Source organism: Argiope bruennichi, chromosome 10 (assembly GCF_947563725.1).
Source record: "Argiope bruennichi chromosome 10, qqArgBrue1.1, whole genome shotgun sequence".
In the NCBI taxonomy this organism is placed as follows: domain Eukaryota; kingdom Metazoa; phylum Arthropoda; class Arachnida; order Araneae; family Araneidae; genus Argiope; species Argiope bruennichi.
Genome location: NC_079160.1, coordinates 34,099,587 through 34,117,152, shown reverse-complemented (window position 1 = coordinate 34,117,152; position 17,566 = coordinate 34,099,587). Strand labels below are relative to the sequence as shown.

The 17,566-nt window shown below is 23.6% G+C and overlaps 1 protein-coding gene across 1 annotated transcript; it reads right to left on the bottom strand.

The window, feature by feature from the left end:
* Positions 1-728: 728 nt before the first annotated feature.
* Positions 729-17,468, bottom strand: LOC129988299 (something about silencing protein 10-like). The gene is made up of 16 exons (XM_056096492.1): positions 17,341-17,468; positions 15,669-15,810; positions 14,489-14,539; positions 13,930-13,993; positions 13,477-13,557; positions 11,884-11,993; positions 10,822-10,893; positions 8,734-8,790; positions 7,285-7,397; positions 5,842-5,938; positions 5,595-5,734; positions 4,586-4,652; positions 3,950-4,017; positions 1,392-1,479; positions 1,037-1,144; positions 729-874 (listed from the first exon to the last, which is right to left on the bottom strand). Exons 1-16 carry the CDS (start codon positions 17,355-17,357, stop codon positions 785-787), a joined length of 1,365 nt encoding a protein of 454 aa, XP_055952467.1. The 5' UTR covers positions 17,358-17,468; the 3' UTR covers positions 729-784.
* Between the last annotated feature and the right edge of the window lie 98 nt (positions 17,469-17,566).

The window sequence follows — 17,566 nt, the reverse complement described above, 5'->3', positions numbered from 1 at the left end:
ATCAATGCACTTCAAATCAGTAATCATTTGTTTAACAGAAATAGCATATATGAACTAGACTTTAAAGAATGGCCTTGCTAAAACGAAATTTAACAAGAATCTTAATTTTATATAAATTTTAAATGAACTTTTTATGAAAAAATGATTTCAACATCAAAGCATTTTTTTTTTACCTAAAAATTTTTATAATATACTATGTACAGAAAACTTCAATAGTAATTATTTTGATAAATTACTTTTTCACAGCAAATAAAAAAAAAAAAAAACTTAATGAAAGTGTATATGTAAATATAAAAACATGAAGTTACACTGAATTTGAATGCATGCTTAATGATTCTTTTGACATTAATATGTACTAAATGTCAAAGAAACAATTTTTTCTTTTTATATATATATATATATTTAAATATTGGTGTTATTTTATCAATGAATAACAGAAGGCCATTTATAGGGTTATTTTTTTAGTTTTAAAAAGGAAGCAAATATTCATAATTGTCAGAAAGAAATGTCAGTAAGATTTTGCAACTAAAAAAAAAAAAAAAAAAAAAAAATGGTTATTCTACTGATAAGCTAAACTTTTCCTTTATACTGCATGCACTTTTTCTTCTTCTTTGCAACAATAACTATGCTTAAGCTATACAATCTCTGAAATTCAAATGTTACCACACATATTTATATATAATGATGGTGATATGATTTTATTATTAAAATAATGAAATAAAAGCAAATGAAATGGAAAAATTAAAAACTTTTAATTAATTACAGAATGTACAATAAATACATTTTATTTCAACTTGATACTTCTTACAACATGAGTAGATATACCAGTAGGTTCACCTTCATATCGTTTTGTTTCCCTAATAACTTCACGAACCTAAAATGGAAAGGAAAACGTTATAAATAAAGTATTTGTTTGTAAAGAACTACACTAATTTAATCAATACTTTCAAATTATATGCATACACCATTAGACCAAGATTTTACAATTTCAATTTAAGCTGAATTTACAGAAGCTAATATAATTTGAAGCACATACTTGTCCTTTCCTCCTAATTTTAGCTTTTCTGAATTTCATTCTATTATGAACACGTGGATTTCTAGATTCCTTCTTGCGTTTTGCTGTAAGACCTTTATTTTTAGCAATCTAGAAATGAAACAAATATTAATATCATAAAAATATATAATAAAACTTTCAGCTTTAAACTACCAATCAAGATTACAGTTCAAAATAATCCTATCATTGAGAATCTTTTGAAATTTCATGCAATATATAAGAAAAAGTTAAATCATCCCGACATTATATTTCATTTTAATTGTTTGACCAGAGAAAGTTGAATAAATGAGCATTTAACAACTTTAAATAATAATTTGGTAAAAGTTATTGACAATACCTGATATGTAATTTTTCTTTTACCATCTGTGACTATTTCTTCGGGGTCATTTGGTTGCATTTCTTCCATAGTATTCTCATCAACATCCCTATTTTCATGAAATAATCATTTACAAATTACTATAACAAATGCAAAATACAAATCTCATTTAAAACCATATTAATCTTAGTATCAAAACATGTATACTAAGATTCTTTATTTGTTTAATGTTGTTTATTAATAAACAATTAAAGAATGCTATTTTAGTGAACAATTTAAATATAATCCTTATGAAGATAATATAAAATCTGATTTTTCACTCAGTTAAAATATGCTTGGCTGTTTAGATCTTTTGCAAATAAAAAATGCAAGCAGATCCCAAGTCATATGTACATTAAATTATATTTAAATCTGAAGTTAAATCAACATATAAGCACAATGAGAATATTTGGAGTACCAGATTCTGTGCTGATCATTTGATCTTAATTCAAAGTAAAGAAGTTTTTAGTTAAATATATCTAAAATGCAGCTTCAAAATAGAAAATTAATCTAGCAATGTAATCTAACTTTTTAGAAATTTTTCTGGCTCCGGAGCAATGGAGCTATATTTCTTTTCTATATCAAAAAAAAAAAAAAAAATCCAACAGAAATTTTTACTGTAATGATTATCCAGCAGCATAGCCTTTTAAAATAAGTCCCTCATATTTTTGTCCTGCTTAATATATCCTTATAGACAGAAAAATTCTTCAACCTTAAGCATATATATGAGAATATAGATTAAATAATAATTAATTAAATGGATTGATTCATGCAACTTCTGAAATACTTTGATAATCTACTGTTGCTCATAATGAAAGAAAGAAGGGGGAGGGGAGAGAGAACCCATTCTTTTATAGCATAGAGATATATGAATCCATTTCCTGAGAAGAATCAAATCTATAAAAAAAATTTTACTTAACTAAAGACAAAATCATTAGTATACTTTTAGTGCAAAACCTCCATTAGCATGGGTAATTTCTCTGACTTCAAGAAAAGATTTTGCATCTCAATTTGAAATCAGGTAGCAATAACATTACACCATTTTAGATTTCTGCATATGCCTTTGAAGAACAATACATTTTGGCTTTAAAGGTCAAACCCCAAAGTCTTAATTTCTCAGATCACTGCACTATCAGAATTTTTTATATAGATTTTTAATTGCATATGATAGTAACTATTACAAAATTAGCATTATGAGTAAATTTTCAATACAAATTTGAAATTGCTTGAAAGCATGGCATTAATGCTAGCATTCCTCCCCCCCCCCCAATTTCACAATAGCTTCTAGCATAATTTGAAATAAGATGCACAAAAATAAATATATTTTATACATTTAATCACAAAAAATTAGAGATTATTATGCTCTTAAACGAGGGTATGGTACATAGGTTATACTCAATCTCATACATGATGTAAAATAACCACACCAAATTGAATTAATATTTTTGAATTGGAAAACGATGCTGTGTCAAAGTGAACAATGTATGACCATTTTTCTGTTAGTATATTCGCAATGTGTATCATGCAAAATACAGTTGATTCTTTATTAAAAAAAATTGCAAAAGAATATTTTATTTACATAAGTCAAAACTTAATGACCAAAATAAAATGTAAAAAGTGATTCTATTAACGAGTGATGTTTTGCAGAATGAGTCATAAAAAGATTACATGACATCACATTCTGGATAGGTTTGTATCAGTCTATATCGAATACTTAATTACAGATAAATTTTATATATACATAGAAGAAGTTTTGGCATGATATTACTATTGAATGTGACTTCGAGGGGGTTTCAGCATGTTAGTGGAGATTTTAAACAGCAAAATTCTGAGGTAGAGAAATGACATTGAGGTGCTGGTAGAAGAACATAGGCAGAATTACTGGAAAACTCATGGAAGTGCATTTTGTATCACAGCAAAAAGCTATGAAGCAGAATTGGTCCAGAAAGGAAAAAAATAGCAGAAGCCATAACCTTCAAGCAAAATAGGACAGATGCTGAAATCAGGAGAAATTATTTCATCATATACTGAAAAGCACCACCCTGATAAGGCAGTATTTATGCATGCTACCAATACATTTAACAATTACACTGTGCCACATTTTGAAGCACAGCCAAAGATAAATGTCTATAGACAATTTTCTCATTAAAAAAGCATTCATTATAAATAACAAATAACATTATCATAAATTAGTTTGAATATTTCTTTTTGGAGTGAAATGCATTGTCCTATTCCTATAGAAAAAAAATTATGTCGGTTAATGAATGGTGCGAGTTTCTACTGTATATATATATGTCAAGGAAATTGTATGGCTGATCCTAAATTTTAAAATTAATGCCAAATAATTTATTAATAATATCAATCAAAAGAGTCAATTTATTCAAGATAATAAGAAAAGTTATAAATAGTTAGTTGTTATAATTCCTTAAATAAAAGGTTCACTAAAAGTTAGTTGTAATATTTTAGAAGTAATTATGGGTACTTATGTTATGTACTTAGTTGATGGATTTATATCAGATTTCAAATATAAATTGTCTTACATCTCTTCAGCCTCTGAATCTGAAGGTTCTTCAGATATAATATCCTTCCTCTTGATTTCCTTGGTTTTCTAAAAAAGAAAATTAAAAAATTAAGATGTTAAGTTAGGAAATGTCTTAAATTATTTTTTTTTAAACTTTGAAAGCAATCAATCAATAAAATAGTAAAAAAATTAATATGATTACAAACATTCTTTTATGAAGGAAGGTGTGAGAATAGAAATATTTAAGACCTTAATTATGAAAATATTCAAGGCAATAGAAATAAACATCAATAATAATTTGAATACACAACAACAGTTCAAAAATCTGATTATGCCATTCTATTCCTAATGAATATGTCTGTGCATGTCTAATTTTCTTTAATTTATCACTCTTTAGAAACTAAAAGAAAAAATTATAGTTTCCAACTAAACTGGAAGTGGCATTTTAAATATCAATGAATAGTACTTTCAACAGTGTTTAGTAATTTCAGTATAGAATAATTACAGTGAAATTTTATGCCAGATATAAATTTGTATCTAATTTCCCATGGAAAACAAATAATTACAAATAAGAAAGTAAAAGGGGAAGGGAGAACATGGTAATTATTTGTTTAAGTATTAAAAAAAATAAGGTTCAGTTTTAAAATTTACTTACTTTTTTATTTTTTAAATTGCTTTTCGCTGTTTCAATCTGTGAAATTTCAAGGAATTTCTTCCTAATGCTAATAAAAGAAAAGATAAAATGTTAATATTAAATAGACAAGATAAAAATATGGAAACTCAACATTTAAAAAATATCCACAGCTTTACAGAGAAACAATAAAGTAATTAATGCAATGTTGAAAGCATAAATGACATAGTTTGAGGCTATTAAAATTTGTCTAACATTTAAAACTAAGATAAGGTAAGATAACTTGGAAACATGCTTTAACCAATATGGAGAATGTACCAACAATATTAAATAGAAGAAAAATTTATTGTAAGTTAAAACTTTAAAAAAACCAATAACAGTATTAGCACATCATTAAAATAAAGACAATTTTCAGTGCAAAAGTTCTCATGGTAATATCAGTATTCTGATAAGAAAAGTAGAAATTCAAAAATTTATAAAGACATGTCTTAGTTCAAAATAGTATATAAAAATAATGACATTTGATAATTAGCCTATAATACTGATTGCATGTTTCTTTCTTAAAATCATTAATTTCCCCACTTTCTTATACAAAAAGAATTTAAAACTTTCAGTAAAGCTGTCTATCAGTAAGCTTAATGAATTAAAAAATATTAATTTGGTTAATAGATCAAGAGATATAATTTCATTTATTATTTCATTACAACAGTACAATAGGCACTAACATAAATTTTACTTTAGTCTTCAAAATTTTCATTTCATGTTAAAAATAGCTAACAAAAATTGCTTATATGTTTCAGTAAGCAGTTTTCATTTAAATTTTAGTTATTTGAAGTAAAAGCCCTAAAATTCAATTAGAAAGAAAAGTGATATTATTAATAATGGTATATTTCTCTGTTGAGGAGTATTGGAAACAAAATGCATTAAATCATATTTCTCAAATTTATACTGCAATGTATATTTAACACAATAGAAAATATATTTATTTACATACAAACATAATATTATAAATGCAAAATTTTGTAGCATTTACCCATTTTGATCAGGTAGCTTCTCCTTAATTTCAGGTTTCTTTTTGGCTAAAGTTATTTCTTCATTATTTTTTAATTTATTCAAAATACATTCTAATGTTTTAGAATGACTTATTTTCAAGTCTTTTAACTTGTCCACCATCTATAATATAAATTATATTATTAGTATTCATATTCAATATTCCTTAAACAAACAATTAAATTAAAACAAAATTATAATTCTAAAATTAAAATGAAGTTTAGACTCACATTCTTAAAAGTATTTATGCTTTTTATGACTGGATGAGACGACATCACAGGTCCTTTAGATCTGATGGCCATATAGAAGCTTAGATTCATACAATAACTGGAAATAGCAAAATAAATATTTTAATAATATACTCTGTATATCTTTGGGTAAACATTCATATAAATTAGAATTTAAAAAATCAATAAAAAAATAACCAATTTTTGTAAAGGAAATGTAAACAACCAAAAAGAGTTAGGAAAGTAAGTAAAACACAAATACAGAATGGATCAATTGTAGAAATGTTACAACACAGAAATCACTTTTTGATAAAAAAAAAAAAAAATAATAATAATAAAACAAAGTATATTTTATTCTTGACAAGTCCCATCAATGAATAATCAGAAGACCAGATAGAGTGCATAAAATCAACATTTAGTAAAGTGCTCAGTATGTTTATTGTTTTGAATTTGACGGTATAATTTATCAGAAAAATGAAAGAAATTGAAAGAGCAGCTAAAATTTACTAGGAGTAAAACAATGGAATAAACATTATTTTAGATAATTATTGCTAAGTTTGTATCTTGAACAATTTTAAGTTCATTGGAATGTTTAAACTCAATTGTTGAGACTTAGCAGAGGTGAAAAAATACACTAATCACTAAAATTGAACTAAGACTAAACTAAATCAATGAAAAACACTGTTATATTTCAATGAATTTAAAATAAATGTATATCACATTCAAATGAAATAAAATAAACTTCGAATTGTTGTTTAGTATTAGGATTTCATATCAACATAGTCATAAAAATGCAAATAAACAAAACCAAAATCTTTTTGCAAAATTGAGACTTCAATTTCAATTTCTGTTATAATATTCTTTAATATGTTTTCAAGTTTTATTGCAAGTATGTAAATGTAAGCTTAAGTAAGTAAATGTAGCTGACATAACATGAAAATAATTGAAATACAAGGAGCTGATTACAGATTTGCATATTTGATTGGACTCTATTTAGGCGATTTTGAAATACTTTTAGATGATAAATAAGGGGGGGGATCCTTGTATTATGGTAATTAGCACTAAAGCAGTAATAATCCCAGACACATACACAAAAAGGAATAATCTATTAATATACACAAATGAAATTGAAGTATTTTGTATTTCAAATTTTCTAAATCACATTTTGCATTCAATCATATTTGAATTAATAAATGTTAGCACAAAAACAAGTTGTCAAACTACTTTAAAAATGAAGTGCCATTTTTTACACACATTTTCCAAAAATAGCTTAGTTAAGTTTATGCCACAAATCCATTATAAAAATTGGCAGTGACAATAAAATATATTTTTAAAGTTAATTAATAACAAGCAGATAAAGAAAGAACAAAGTAAATAATTTTTAACCCATTAATTCCCGTCATATCTGAAATACAACTTAAAACATGAAATAGAGAAATGACTTACTGCATTAAAATAAGATAATAATTATTTATAAAAGATGATAACTTTGAATCGGATATTTTTCCATCTTGCACAGCAGCATATAATGGTGAAATTTTTTCTTTAAGTTCAGCTGACTGTAATTAAAATTCGGATGAAATAATTAGAACATTTAAAAAATCAAACATTCAAGCATGCAAATTATAAAATATTTAAATAAAAAACATGCTTAATCATCAAAATGTATTTTTTTAAATATATTATTTTTTAATAAAAATTCTATAAATGCTTATAAATAAGTATAAAGAATAAAGAAAAACTTTTATTAGTTTTTTTTTTCTTTCTACAAACACAGATTTAAACAATATGTAAGAATAGTAATATACCAAATTTCCTATCATTAGTTCCAGGTATGTTTTAAAATTAAATGAGAATAGAAACACATATCCAAACTTAAAACTTGAGTTCTTTAAATAAAGAATTTTGAATTGGCACAATTCTTTTCATTTATTCACTTTTAGAATTACAAATAATTGACTAAAAACACTAACTGCTGAGACAAAATTTATTTACTAAAGACTTTTCTTTTTCATATAAAAAATGATAAATTATATAAATTTATGAATCAATTATTATGTGATTCAAAGCCAATTAAAAAAAAGATAATACAGCAACAATGAAAATATGGAACATTACTGTGTAGAGCTAATAAACTATAGATAAAACTCAAAGAATATGATTGATGATGTCTTTTTTCTCTCATATAGCAGATCACTATAACCAAATTGCACATAATATCTTCATACTCAATCAAATAGTTCCAAGAATGATTCAAATGTAATTAAAGAAATTAATATATTTGAATTTAGTTAAAAATATTTACAATCAGTATTATGAGAAATACCTTTTTTATATAAATGGCAATTTCTTTTGTTTTTATTAGGCACAAAAGGTAATAAATAAAACAGAAATTTTAAGTTATAAACCCACCATAAAAATTTGAATAAATTATAATATGGATAAGATCAATATTTATTATAGACAGCATAGCATATTAGAGTTTCATCAAATTCTTTCTGATAATTGGTTTTTTAATAGATGTTTGATATTGCAGCAAAAAAATTTTCTTCTATACTTTTATTAGTAGAATAACAATAAAAAAATACATTCCCTTTCTTAAAATAGAATATCAAAAAAGCAACTGGGCTGAAATGTCAAGCAAATTCAAAATTTACACTGGAAAAAAAAGTAGGTCTACATAAAAAAAAAAAAAATAATAATAATAATTTCAATAGTTATCAAAAATTAAACATATTAAATTATTTGACCTAAATATATTTTCACTCCCAAAAGAAATTAAAGAACTGACTACCATTATACCAGAGATTGTGAAAGAAAAATATATATAATTTCTGTTCACAGGATGTAATCATTTCAAAAATGCAAAATGTATAATAACAAAATAGGACTTACTTTTTCTTTTAATTCATCAATAAATACAAATAATTCAGGTGAACTTTTTTTTAAAAGCTAAATAAATAAAAAGAATAACAATTAATATGTCACAAAATAAAAAAAAATTAAATATACTAATACAATTTAATAAATGTTTTAATTTTTCCATGAGAAACAAATAAATTCATGAGTGAAACTATTAAATTCAAAAATGCAATATTTTGAGTCATGAATTTAAAAGACTTTCAAAAAATCTGAGAATCATTGGAGTTATATATATATATATATGATTCCTGGTTTTCATGTATATAAAAAATTAAATAAACAAGATTAGAAATGTCAGTGAATAGAGGGAGTAACATCATTTATTTTGAAAGAAAAAATAAATCATCCATTTTGAAAGCTGAAATCAAGTTTAGGAGGAAGGGCAGGATTATTTTTATTTGTAAAGGGAAAAAAGAATAACCAAAATAAGATAAATTTTGAAATAGTTTTATTTCAAACTTTCTTATCTGCATTTTTAATGTATTTAAACAAAATATAATGAATCATAAGCACCATTTTGTTGATTTGATGACAAACAATATTATCCACATTTTTTGTTGTTGTTATTGTTGTTAAAGTAGTGCTATGTATTTTCTCTTGAATAATGAAAAGTCTCTATTATCAAACATATGTAACTTTATTTCTGCTGTTATTATTATGTTAAATCCATTATTGGAATCTAATTATAAATATAATCTATTAGCACAAAATACCCAACTACACTGTTATGATATCTTCATGAACATGCACACAGAATATTATATGGTGTCATGGATATATTGTACAATATTTAGTGTTAACTGAGTAAGTTTTAGTGAACTGTGTATTCAGTTTGAATCTACTTATAATGATAGAAATTCTAATGAAAATAAAGTTATAACTGTTTGATGATTAAATAACTTTTTTAGATAAATGTAATATTGCTTTAAAAATCTTTTTTTTTTGATAATGCTAATCATATAAGTGAATTTTATTGAGATGTACATACCTCCAAAAAAGTATATTTACTATTCCATAATGCCTCCAGTTTCTAGCATTCTAATATTTTAAAAATAAAATTTAAAAGCAATTAAACAAATCCGTCTTTGTTAGATCATTCCCCTTTTCTCCTTGTAGATCATTTGAATTACATGTATATTAAAATTATTGTATTTAAGAGAAATGTATGCATGCCGAATGAAAGAGGGTAAGGTTGGGGAGGGTACTATTATGATTTCAAATCAAGGGGGTAAAAACATTTTTATTTGAAAACTCAGATTTCTTTTTGTTAAAAATTAAATTAATTAATAAAAAATAATTAAATTGGTTTATTATGAGCAAATTATTAAATGAAATATCCTAAATAATAGACATTAGGTACAAAAAAATTAATTTTCAATAGATATTTCATCAATCTATACCAAAAATAGATTTAAATTTTGGTCTTTAAAAAAACCAATAATACAATTTTGATCATTTTGGAAGAAAATATTTTCCCTCATTTAATAGTTTAATTTCAATCAAAACAGATACTTATGATCAAATATTATCAAATAAAAGGCAAGTTTTATTTGTGTTTATTTACATATAAAGATTAAATTAAAAAAAAAATTCTTTAAATAAGAGAATCAAGAGAAACTGAAAGAAAATATAAGGAAATGTCCGAATGCATTTGCAATAGAAAATTAATGCAATTAATCATTAGAATTTTTAGAAAATTAGAGCAAAATAAATCAAAAATTAGCAAACTTTTAAAAGCCAAATTAATAAATGATTTATTTTTACATATAAGACACATAATTATTTTTGAAATGACAGAAGCTGATTTTGAATTTTTAGTTAAAACAACCAATGATAAATTCTTATCAATACAAAATCTTTCAATTGAGAGGTTTAAGAGTTCCATGCTTCCTTAGAATAAATTTATCTAACAAATAAAATTTGAAATGCAAGAAAAAAACTTAAGTAATTAAGAAGATGAATTTACAATTGTTAATTGAAAGCCACGTTTTTTTATAATGTCCACTTGCTGGTAAAGATTAAAATTAGAAAGCTAATGAAAGTATAAATGTAAAAATTTACTTTTATGTTGTCTTCTTTATCTAAAGTATCTTCAGGCTTTTCTTCAGATGACTTATCTTCTGCTGATTTGAACTAAAATTGAAAATTTTATATATACTTGAAAATCACAATAAAAAATTAAGCATTAAGTGGCAATCTGAAACTTTAAATTAATTTACAATTTTGAAACAATTTTACTGAAAACAATACATTTTCTAAGACCAAGATGTTGGCAATTAATCACAAGATAAATCATGATTGTAAAATTTCTTCTTGGCTTGACAGTAAAGAACCAATTTAATTTAAACATTTAAATACCTTCACTGAGCATATATATATATTATTCAAAACATGAATTAGATTCTAAAGCACAAGCTAATATTGGGTTTTGCTATTTGAGAGGGGGGGGGACCAGTTCAGTAAATTTAAATATGCAGAACTATTCGATATGCTTATAGTGATAATGTATTTCTACAATAGACATTTATAGTTTTTTTTTTGTGATAATTAATTTCAGAATAAAAAGCACTATCTGGATACTTTTTAAGGACTGTTTACATGTTTTAAAAGCTTTTAAATAAAATTTATTTTTGATATGACAGTTGTTCTCTGATAAATTTTAAATTATTCTGCTTCAAACATAAAACAATTCAAATCATTCATAAACCTACAAACATTAGTTAATTTTTTTAAATTGAAATTAAATATTTGTATTTGCAAAGTTGCTAATTAAACATATTAATTTTATAATAATGCTAAAAGCTTTATCTTGTTTAGTTATACGGAAGACAAGTATGCAAAATAATAGCTCTAAAATAACCCAAATAAAATTTAAATAATCAAACTGTTATTTTTACTTTTAAAATGTTGACATTGCTAATTAGATCCATTAAATACCAGTTTAGTTAAAAAAATAAAAAAGGTAGCAAAGGTGACAAAAAAAAGATCATTATACACTGATTAAAGTAAATCTATAATCAGTTGCAACTATATAGCTAAAAGCAAAACTTTCAAGATTAAGACACATCTGATTTTGCAATTCATTTCATTAACAATAAACAAATATAATTCCTAAATACTTACAAAAGCCTCAACAAAATTATCAGTCTTAATACAATTATAAACACTCTTTTGAATAGCCAAAGCTTCTTCGGCTTCTAAGGCTGCCTTTTCTGCATCTTCTTCTCTATAAGCTGGAAATAAACAAAAATAAGTAAATAAAAATTTTCAATTATGAAACTTGCATATGATTTTCTTCTTAGATTAATCTCTTCACTTTCAAATTTATTTAACCTCCTAATTAAATGCCACATCCTATTTGAGACATTTACTGTTATTCCAATCCCCATAACAGTATAAAGGACACTTGAAATACTGCGGCTTTAACAAATGACTTTTGCTTTTTAAATGATATAATACTTTTTTCTTCAATTTCAAATTTAAATACTAAATATTCAACAACTATATTTCAGACATGTCATTACAGAGCAAGATATTAACATTACACATTTTTTGAAAAATAAAAATATAAGATTTTCTACTAAGGATAATCTCTTCTAATAATAAAGATGAATATATGTATTGCCATTCAGCAAGCCTGACTTTGAGTAGAGCTACCCAACTTGACATATGTTGTTTGGAAAGTGGAAATTTGTGCCTTTCTGCATTTTTTTTTTTTTTAAATTTCTTTACAATTTTGAATAAAAATTAAGCTAAATCTTGATATTTTTCCAACACAATTTCCAAAAATATTACAACACGAAAATAATTTTTGTCATCTTAAAAATCAAAATGGTAGCATCTCAATAACCAATAATACTAATTTAACATTCATGAAAAATTTTTTGCAATTTTGAGAATTAAAAAAAAAAAAAAAGACATTTTCTCTATGATTTTCAACAAAAGTCCCAAGATTCAAACCATTTAAAATATTTCACCAAACATTTAATCACATAATTTTCTCTCATTGTTGAAAGTTATGGAAGAAAGTTACGTTTTAACACTTGTGTAATTTATATGCCAAATGAAAAAGAGCTGCATTTAAAAAAATAATTAATTGAATTAAAATACATGAACTTTAAAAATCAAACTAAATATTTTTGTTACAAATATATCTCACTTTCCATTAGGAACATACAATAATCTTATTTTTCTAATTATTACTCTGAAGTTATTAGTTTCCTCGAGTTTAATAAATTTCATTATTATCATTTAACTATATTATACATATTCCTTTTCCCAAAATATTTGAAAATTGCATTATATATATATCATTCCCTAAACATTAAATATGCATATTGTAAAAAAAAAAAAAAAAAAAAAAAAAAAAAGAACATAGTGGGGGGAAAATATTGAATTTGAAAGACTAATGAAGAATGTTCTTAGACATGAAATTTATCTCATAAATATTTGTTTTTTTTTATAGTAAAAAGTACAGTTTTCATATGAAACAAAATGAGTATTCATTAAATCTCATTACATTTTAATGCTTATATATATATAAAAAAAAAACTCAAGAAAACTTCATTGAATAAGATATTATTCATATAGTTAAAAATTTTGAAAAACAGTAACTCATCATAATAAAGGTTTTAGCCATATTTATGAATGGCTCCTTGAATAAATAAAATGCTTCAGTTATGATATTAAAACAACAAATAATAATGAAAATCTTACTTTTTCCACGATCTTCATCAACAAAGTCAGCATCATAATAAGCTGATTTTTTCTTGCCCCAGTAATCTCGACTGGGTAAATCTACGAAGAAAAATTAAATATTTGCATTTAAAAAATAAAACCTATTAACATATAATAAGAAATTATTCAATTTTACAAAATTAAATTGATATAATTAATAAATATTATCAAGTGAATCATGCAACATAAGTAACATAATAAACATATATATATATATATATATATATATATATATATATATATATATATTCATGATTTGAATTCAAAATTCAACATAACTAACGATAATGAAGATAAATAGTGCTTCTTGACAGTTACCAATTTAAAAAATCAAACATTTTTGAGATCTCTATATTCAATTGATAAAAATATTTAATTACTTTAAAACCTTAATATTATATATTTAAGTAGCAAATAAAATATTTTAATAACCTTCTTCTTCATCTGCTTCATCAGAATCTTCTTTTTCATCATCTGTAATAGGAAGAACTTCTTCCTGCAAACAAAGTAAAATGAAGGATAAAGTTAATAATTATTTAATTTAGTTCCCAGATTAACAATAATGCTTTTCCCCTCAAGAATCATAATTAAACTAAGGTATAAATAAATTTACTGATTAACACAATAATTGAGGTTAATCTCTCTTAAAAATCCCTTCATTTCAACAGTAATAAAAAATAACATTTTAATTATCATTTATTATATATGGAACATGAATAATTGCATAAAATTCTCAAAAAGTGGCAAATAAATGTGCTATAAATTACTGAAATGAATAAACTTTTACCGATCAATATAAAAGTACAAAAGTCACTTTCAAATATCTTGGTTTTTAAATTTGCTAATACTCCAAAGAGCATTATTTATTAAATCTTTTCAAATATTTCTTTAAATAAATAATCACAAATGATTCACTGCAATGATTTGGATTTTGTGGAAAGTGCAATAGATACAATATTGTAAATATTTCACATAATTATAAATAGTATACCTCTTCAGAACTACTGGCATCATGTCTTATTAATTCATCATCAGTTGATAGCTGAAAAAAAAATGCAGATTTAAAAAATAGCAAATATTAATTACAAATTCTTTGAGATACAAAATAACATTGATAAAATAATAATTGATTTCATATTTCAAACCAATTTTTATATTATTTTCAGTTTCTTAAATGAAAAATTAAATGGTTAACAGTTATACAGTTAACATTGTTAAACATGCAATATATGCTTATGCTTATAGGTATTTAAATTATAACAATTAGACAAAGCATAAATAATATAAATTGTTATCTTTTAATAATGCTTGAACTATCAAACAAAAGTAGAATCCTTTTGATCGATGGGATATAAATTTAAATTTATATCCCATTAATCATTATCTTGAATAACTTGTCTGCATTGTCAGTCATAAAAGAAAGAATCTTTATACCATAAATGGGTTACATAAAATTATGTATAATTCTTGGTCTTGTAAAGGAATTATTATGAATAAACAAAGTGAATTTAAGAAAATAAAACATATATTCGGTGGTCTCATATCCCAAGCATATGTGGGCAGCATTTATTGAAAAATATTATAAAATTGCATGAATATAACATGAAATCATATAACAATAATGTATAATAAACGACTTTCCAAGGACCTTGTTTTGATAAATTTGAATAAAGTCAGTATCATGCAATAGGATGAATTGATATTAACTTGTTTTCTTAGTCATGAATAAATGATTTCTAAAGAAAGAAATGAAACTTTTTCTAAGACCATTCCTATAATTAATGTGAAAGACACTTTTACACTAATTAGCAAGTTATTTTATATTCAAACTTTAAATTAAAGATAATAATAATTAAATTCATTTATGAATTCTAATCCATCAGTAATATGAAACTTAAAAGAAGCATTCATGTATTAATTTTAACTAAAAACTCTTTATGGTGAAAAGAATTTCAGTTCCTCCATCTTTTCCAAAAAGAATGCCATACTCTCAAAAAATGAGAGATAGGAAGATGGAATTTTTATTTCAAGATTTGATATAAAATACATATTTTAAAAAAAAAGAACTTTTGAGAATTTTTAATAATTTGCATGATTTGTTAATTTTTGCAGGCAATGAAAGCAAAATTTTTTAAAGCAAAGCAAAAATAAGACATAATTAAAGCCTTTACATCATCATCTTCATGATCACGCTCATTATACAATAAATCATTTTCATCAACATCTGCATCACTCTCATTGTAATCATCAAGAGGAATATTGCCTTTCTTTTGCTTTTTGGACATAAAAGCTTTGCTTTTTGCAACTGCTTTCCTGTAAATGTAAAAAAAAAAAAAAAAAAAAAAAAAAAACTTATTAGATTTCCACCATTTTAAAATTTAACTAATACAAACAATTCTCATCTTATATTTTGATCATACAATTTTAATCAGGTCTTATGTTTAATATTTTGCATTTAACATAACTTCATATTTTATTTCTTTAAATGAATTTATTTAATAAATAGATAGAATCAAAACAAAATTTTCATGTCATAATGGCACATTTTAATACTATTCTTAACATTTCAAACTATACAAAAAAAAAAAAAAAAAAAAAAAAAGCAAGGCATAAATACATGTTTTATAAGTTGCAACAGCCATTCAAAATTACAGTATTATCTGCATATTAATTTCTAATAATTAAAACTAATTTTATTTAATCTAATTAAAATTTTAAAATAAATAAAATTATTTTTAAATTAAAATGTTGATTTTTACAATCAAATTCGATATAATAATAACAATATTGACTGTTTTTACAGTAAAAAGATATAACAAAATATTTTAAGAAATTATTATAATACATACTATTGAGAATTTACAATCAAAAGCAATTCCAACACATCCCTTTTATTTAGGTTTTGAAATTTAAATTGAAAAGTTATTAAAGTATGTATACATGATAAAAACATTTTTAAATTTGTGCAAAATTCGATATTAAACTATTTTATAGTTCATTACAGACAAATATCAAAAATATTTTCAATTAAAAACATGGATGCATAAATTCATTTAACTTTATAAATAAATAAGTTTTTATTTTTTTATTTCTTGCAGAAATTATCTCAATTATGGAAAAACAGAGTAAGGTATACTACAATGGGATATTTGTGTATTGAATTAATGGATTTCTTCTTGAAAAGCAAAAATGATAGATATGTTTTGTTAATAATACTAAATATGTAGATGAAAAGCACATTTTGCAGTACGTGGAATTTAATATTTTTAAAAACCTTCAAATTCCTTTTTCAAAAATACTTAAATAGTGCAAAATATGGAAATTTCAAATGCAACCAGACAAAGCAAGATATGTAAATATTTTAAACAGAATTCTCGAAAACATTTTAAAATGTCTCAATAAATTAGCAAAATAATTACTGAATAGCTTTTTGAATGAAAACTTAAGTAATTTTACTTTAAACTCTTTTTAAGTATATTTTATTCCAATAAGTAACGTGCAAGATCAGAAGTATAATCAATTTATAAGTATCAAGATTTATAGAAAAAGTAATCTAAATCAACTTCACAAGATACACAAATAAGCAAAAATATAATAAGAGAATATATTCATTAATCCTTTAATTTTTAGAAATTTAAATTTGAAATGAAAAGGAAAATTAGGATGCAAATGGCTTTATGGAAATTTAAAGTCTATAACGAATATTTTATTGAAAATTTCACCAAAAGTCTTACAGAATTTAATATTTTTCTAGATAAAAAGAATTATCAGTTTTGCTCGCTTATAAAATATTTTTAAGTTCACTTGTTTATTTAATATTTTAATTCAATAGAATATACTCACACTTTGCGGCTTTTCATTTTTACTATTTAATATTTTCGTACTTTTAAAACTCAACAAATAAACATCACCACCGTAATTCGTTCTCAACCTCGTGGTGTTTTGGAAATTTTTGTTTACTACCAAAAAATGCGGTTTGAAGGAGTTGAAGTGTAGCAAATCCAATAAGCAATTCAACATATTTTGTAAAATAATTAAGCAAAACAAATAATGGTTTTACAAATGAAAA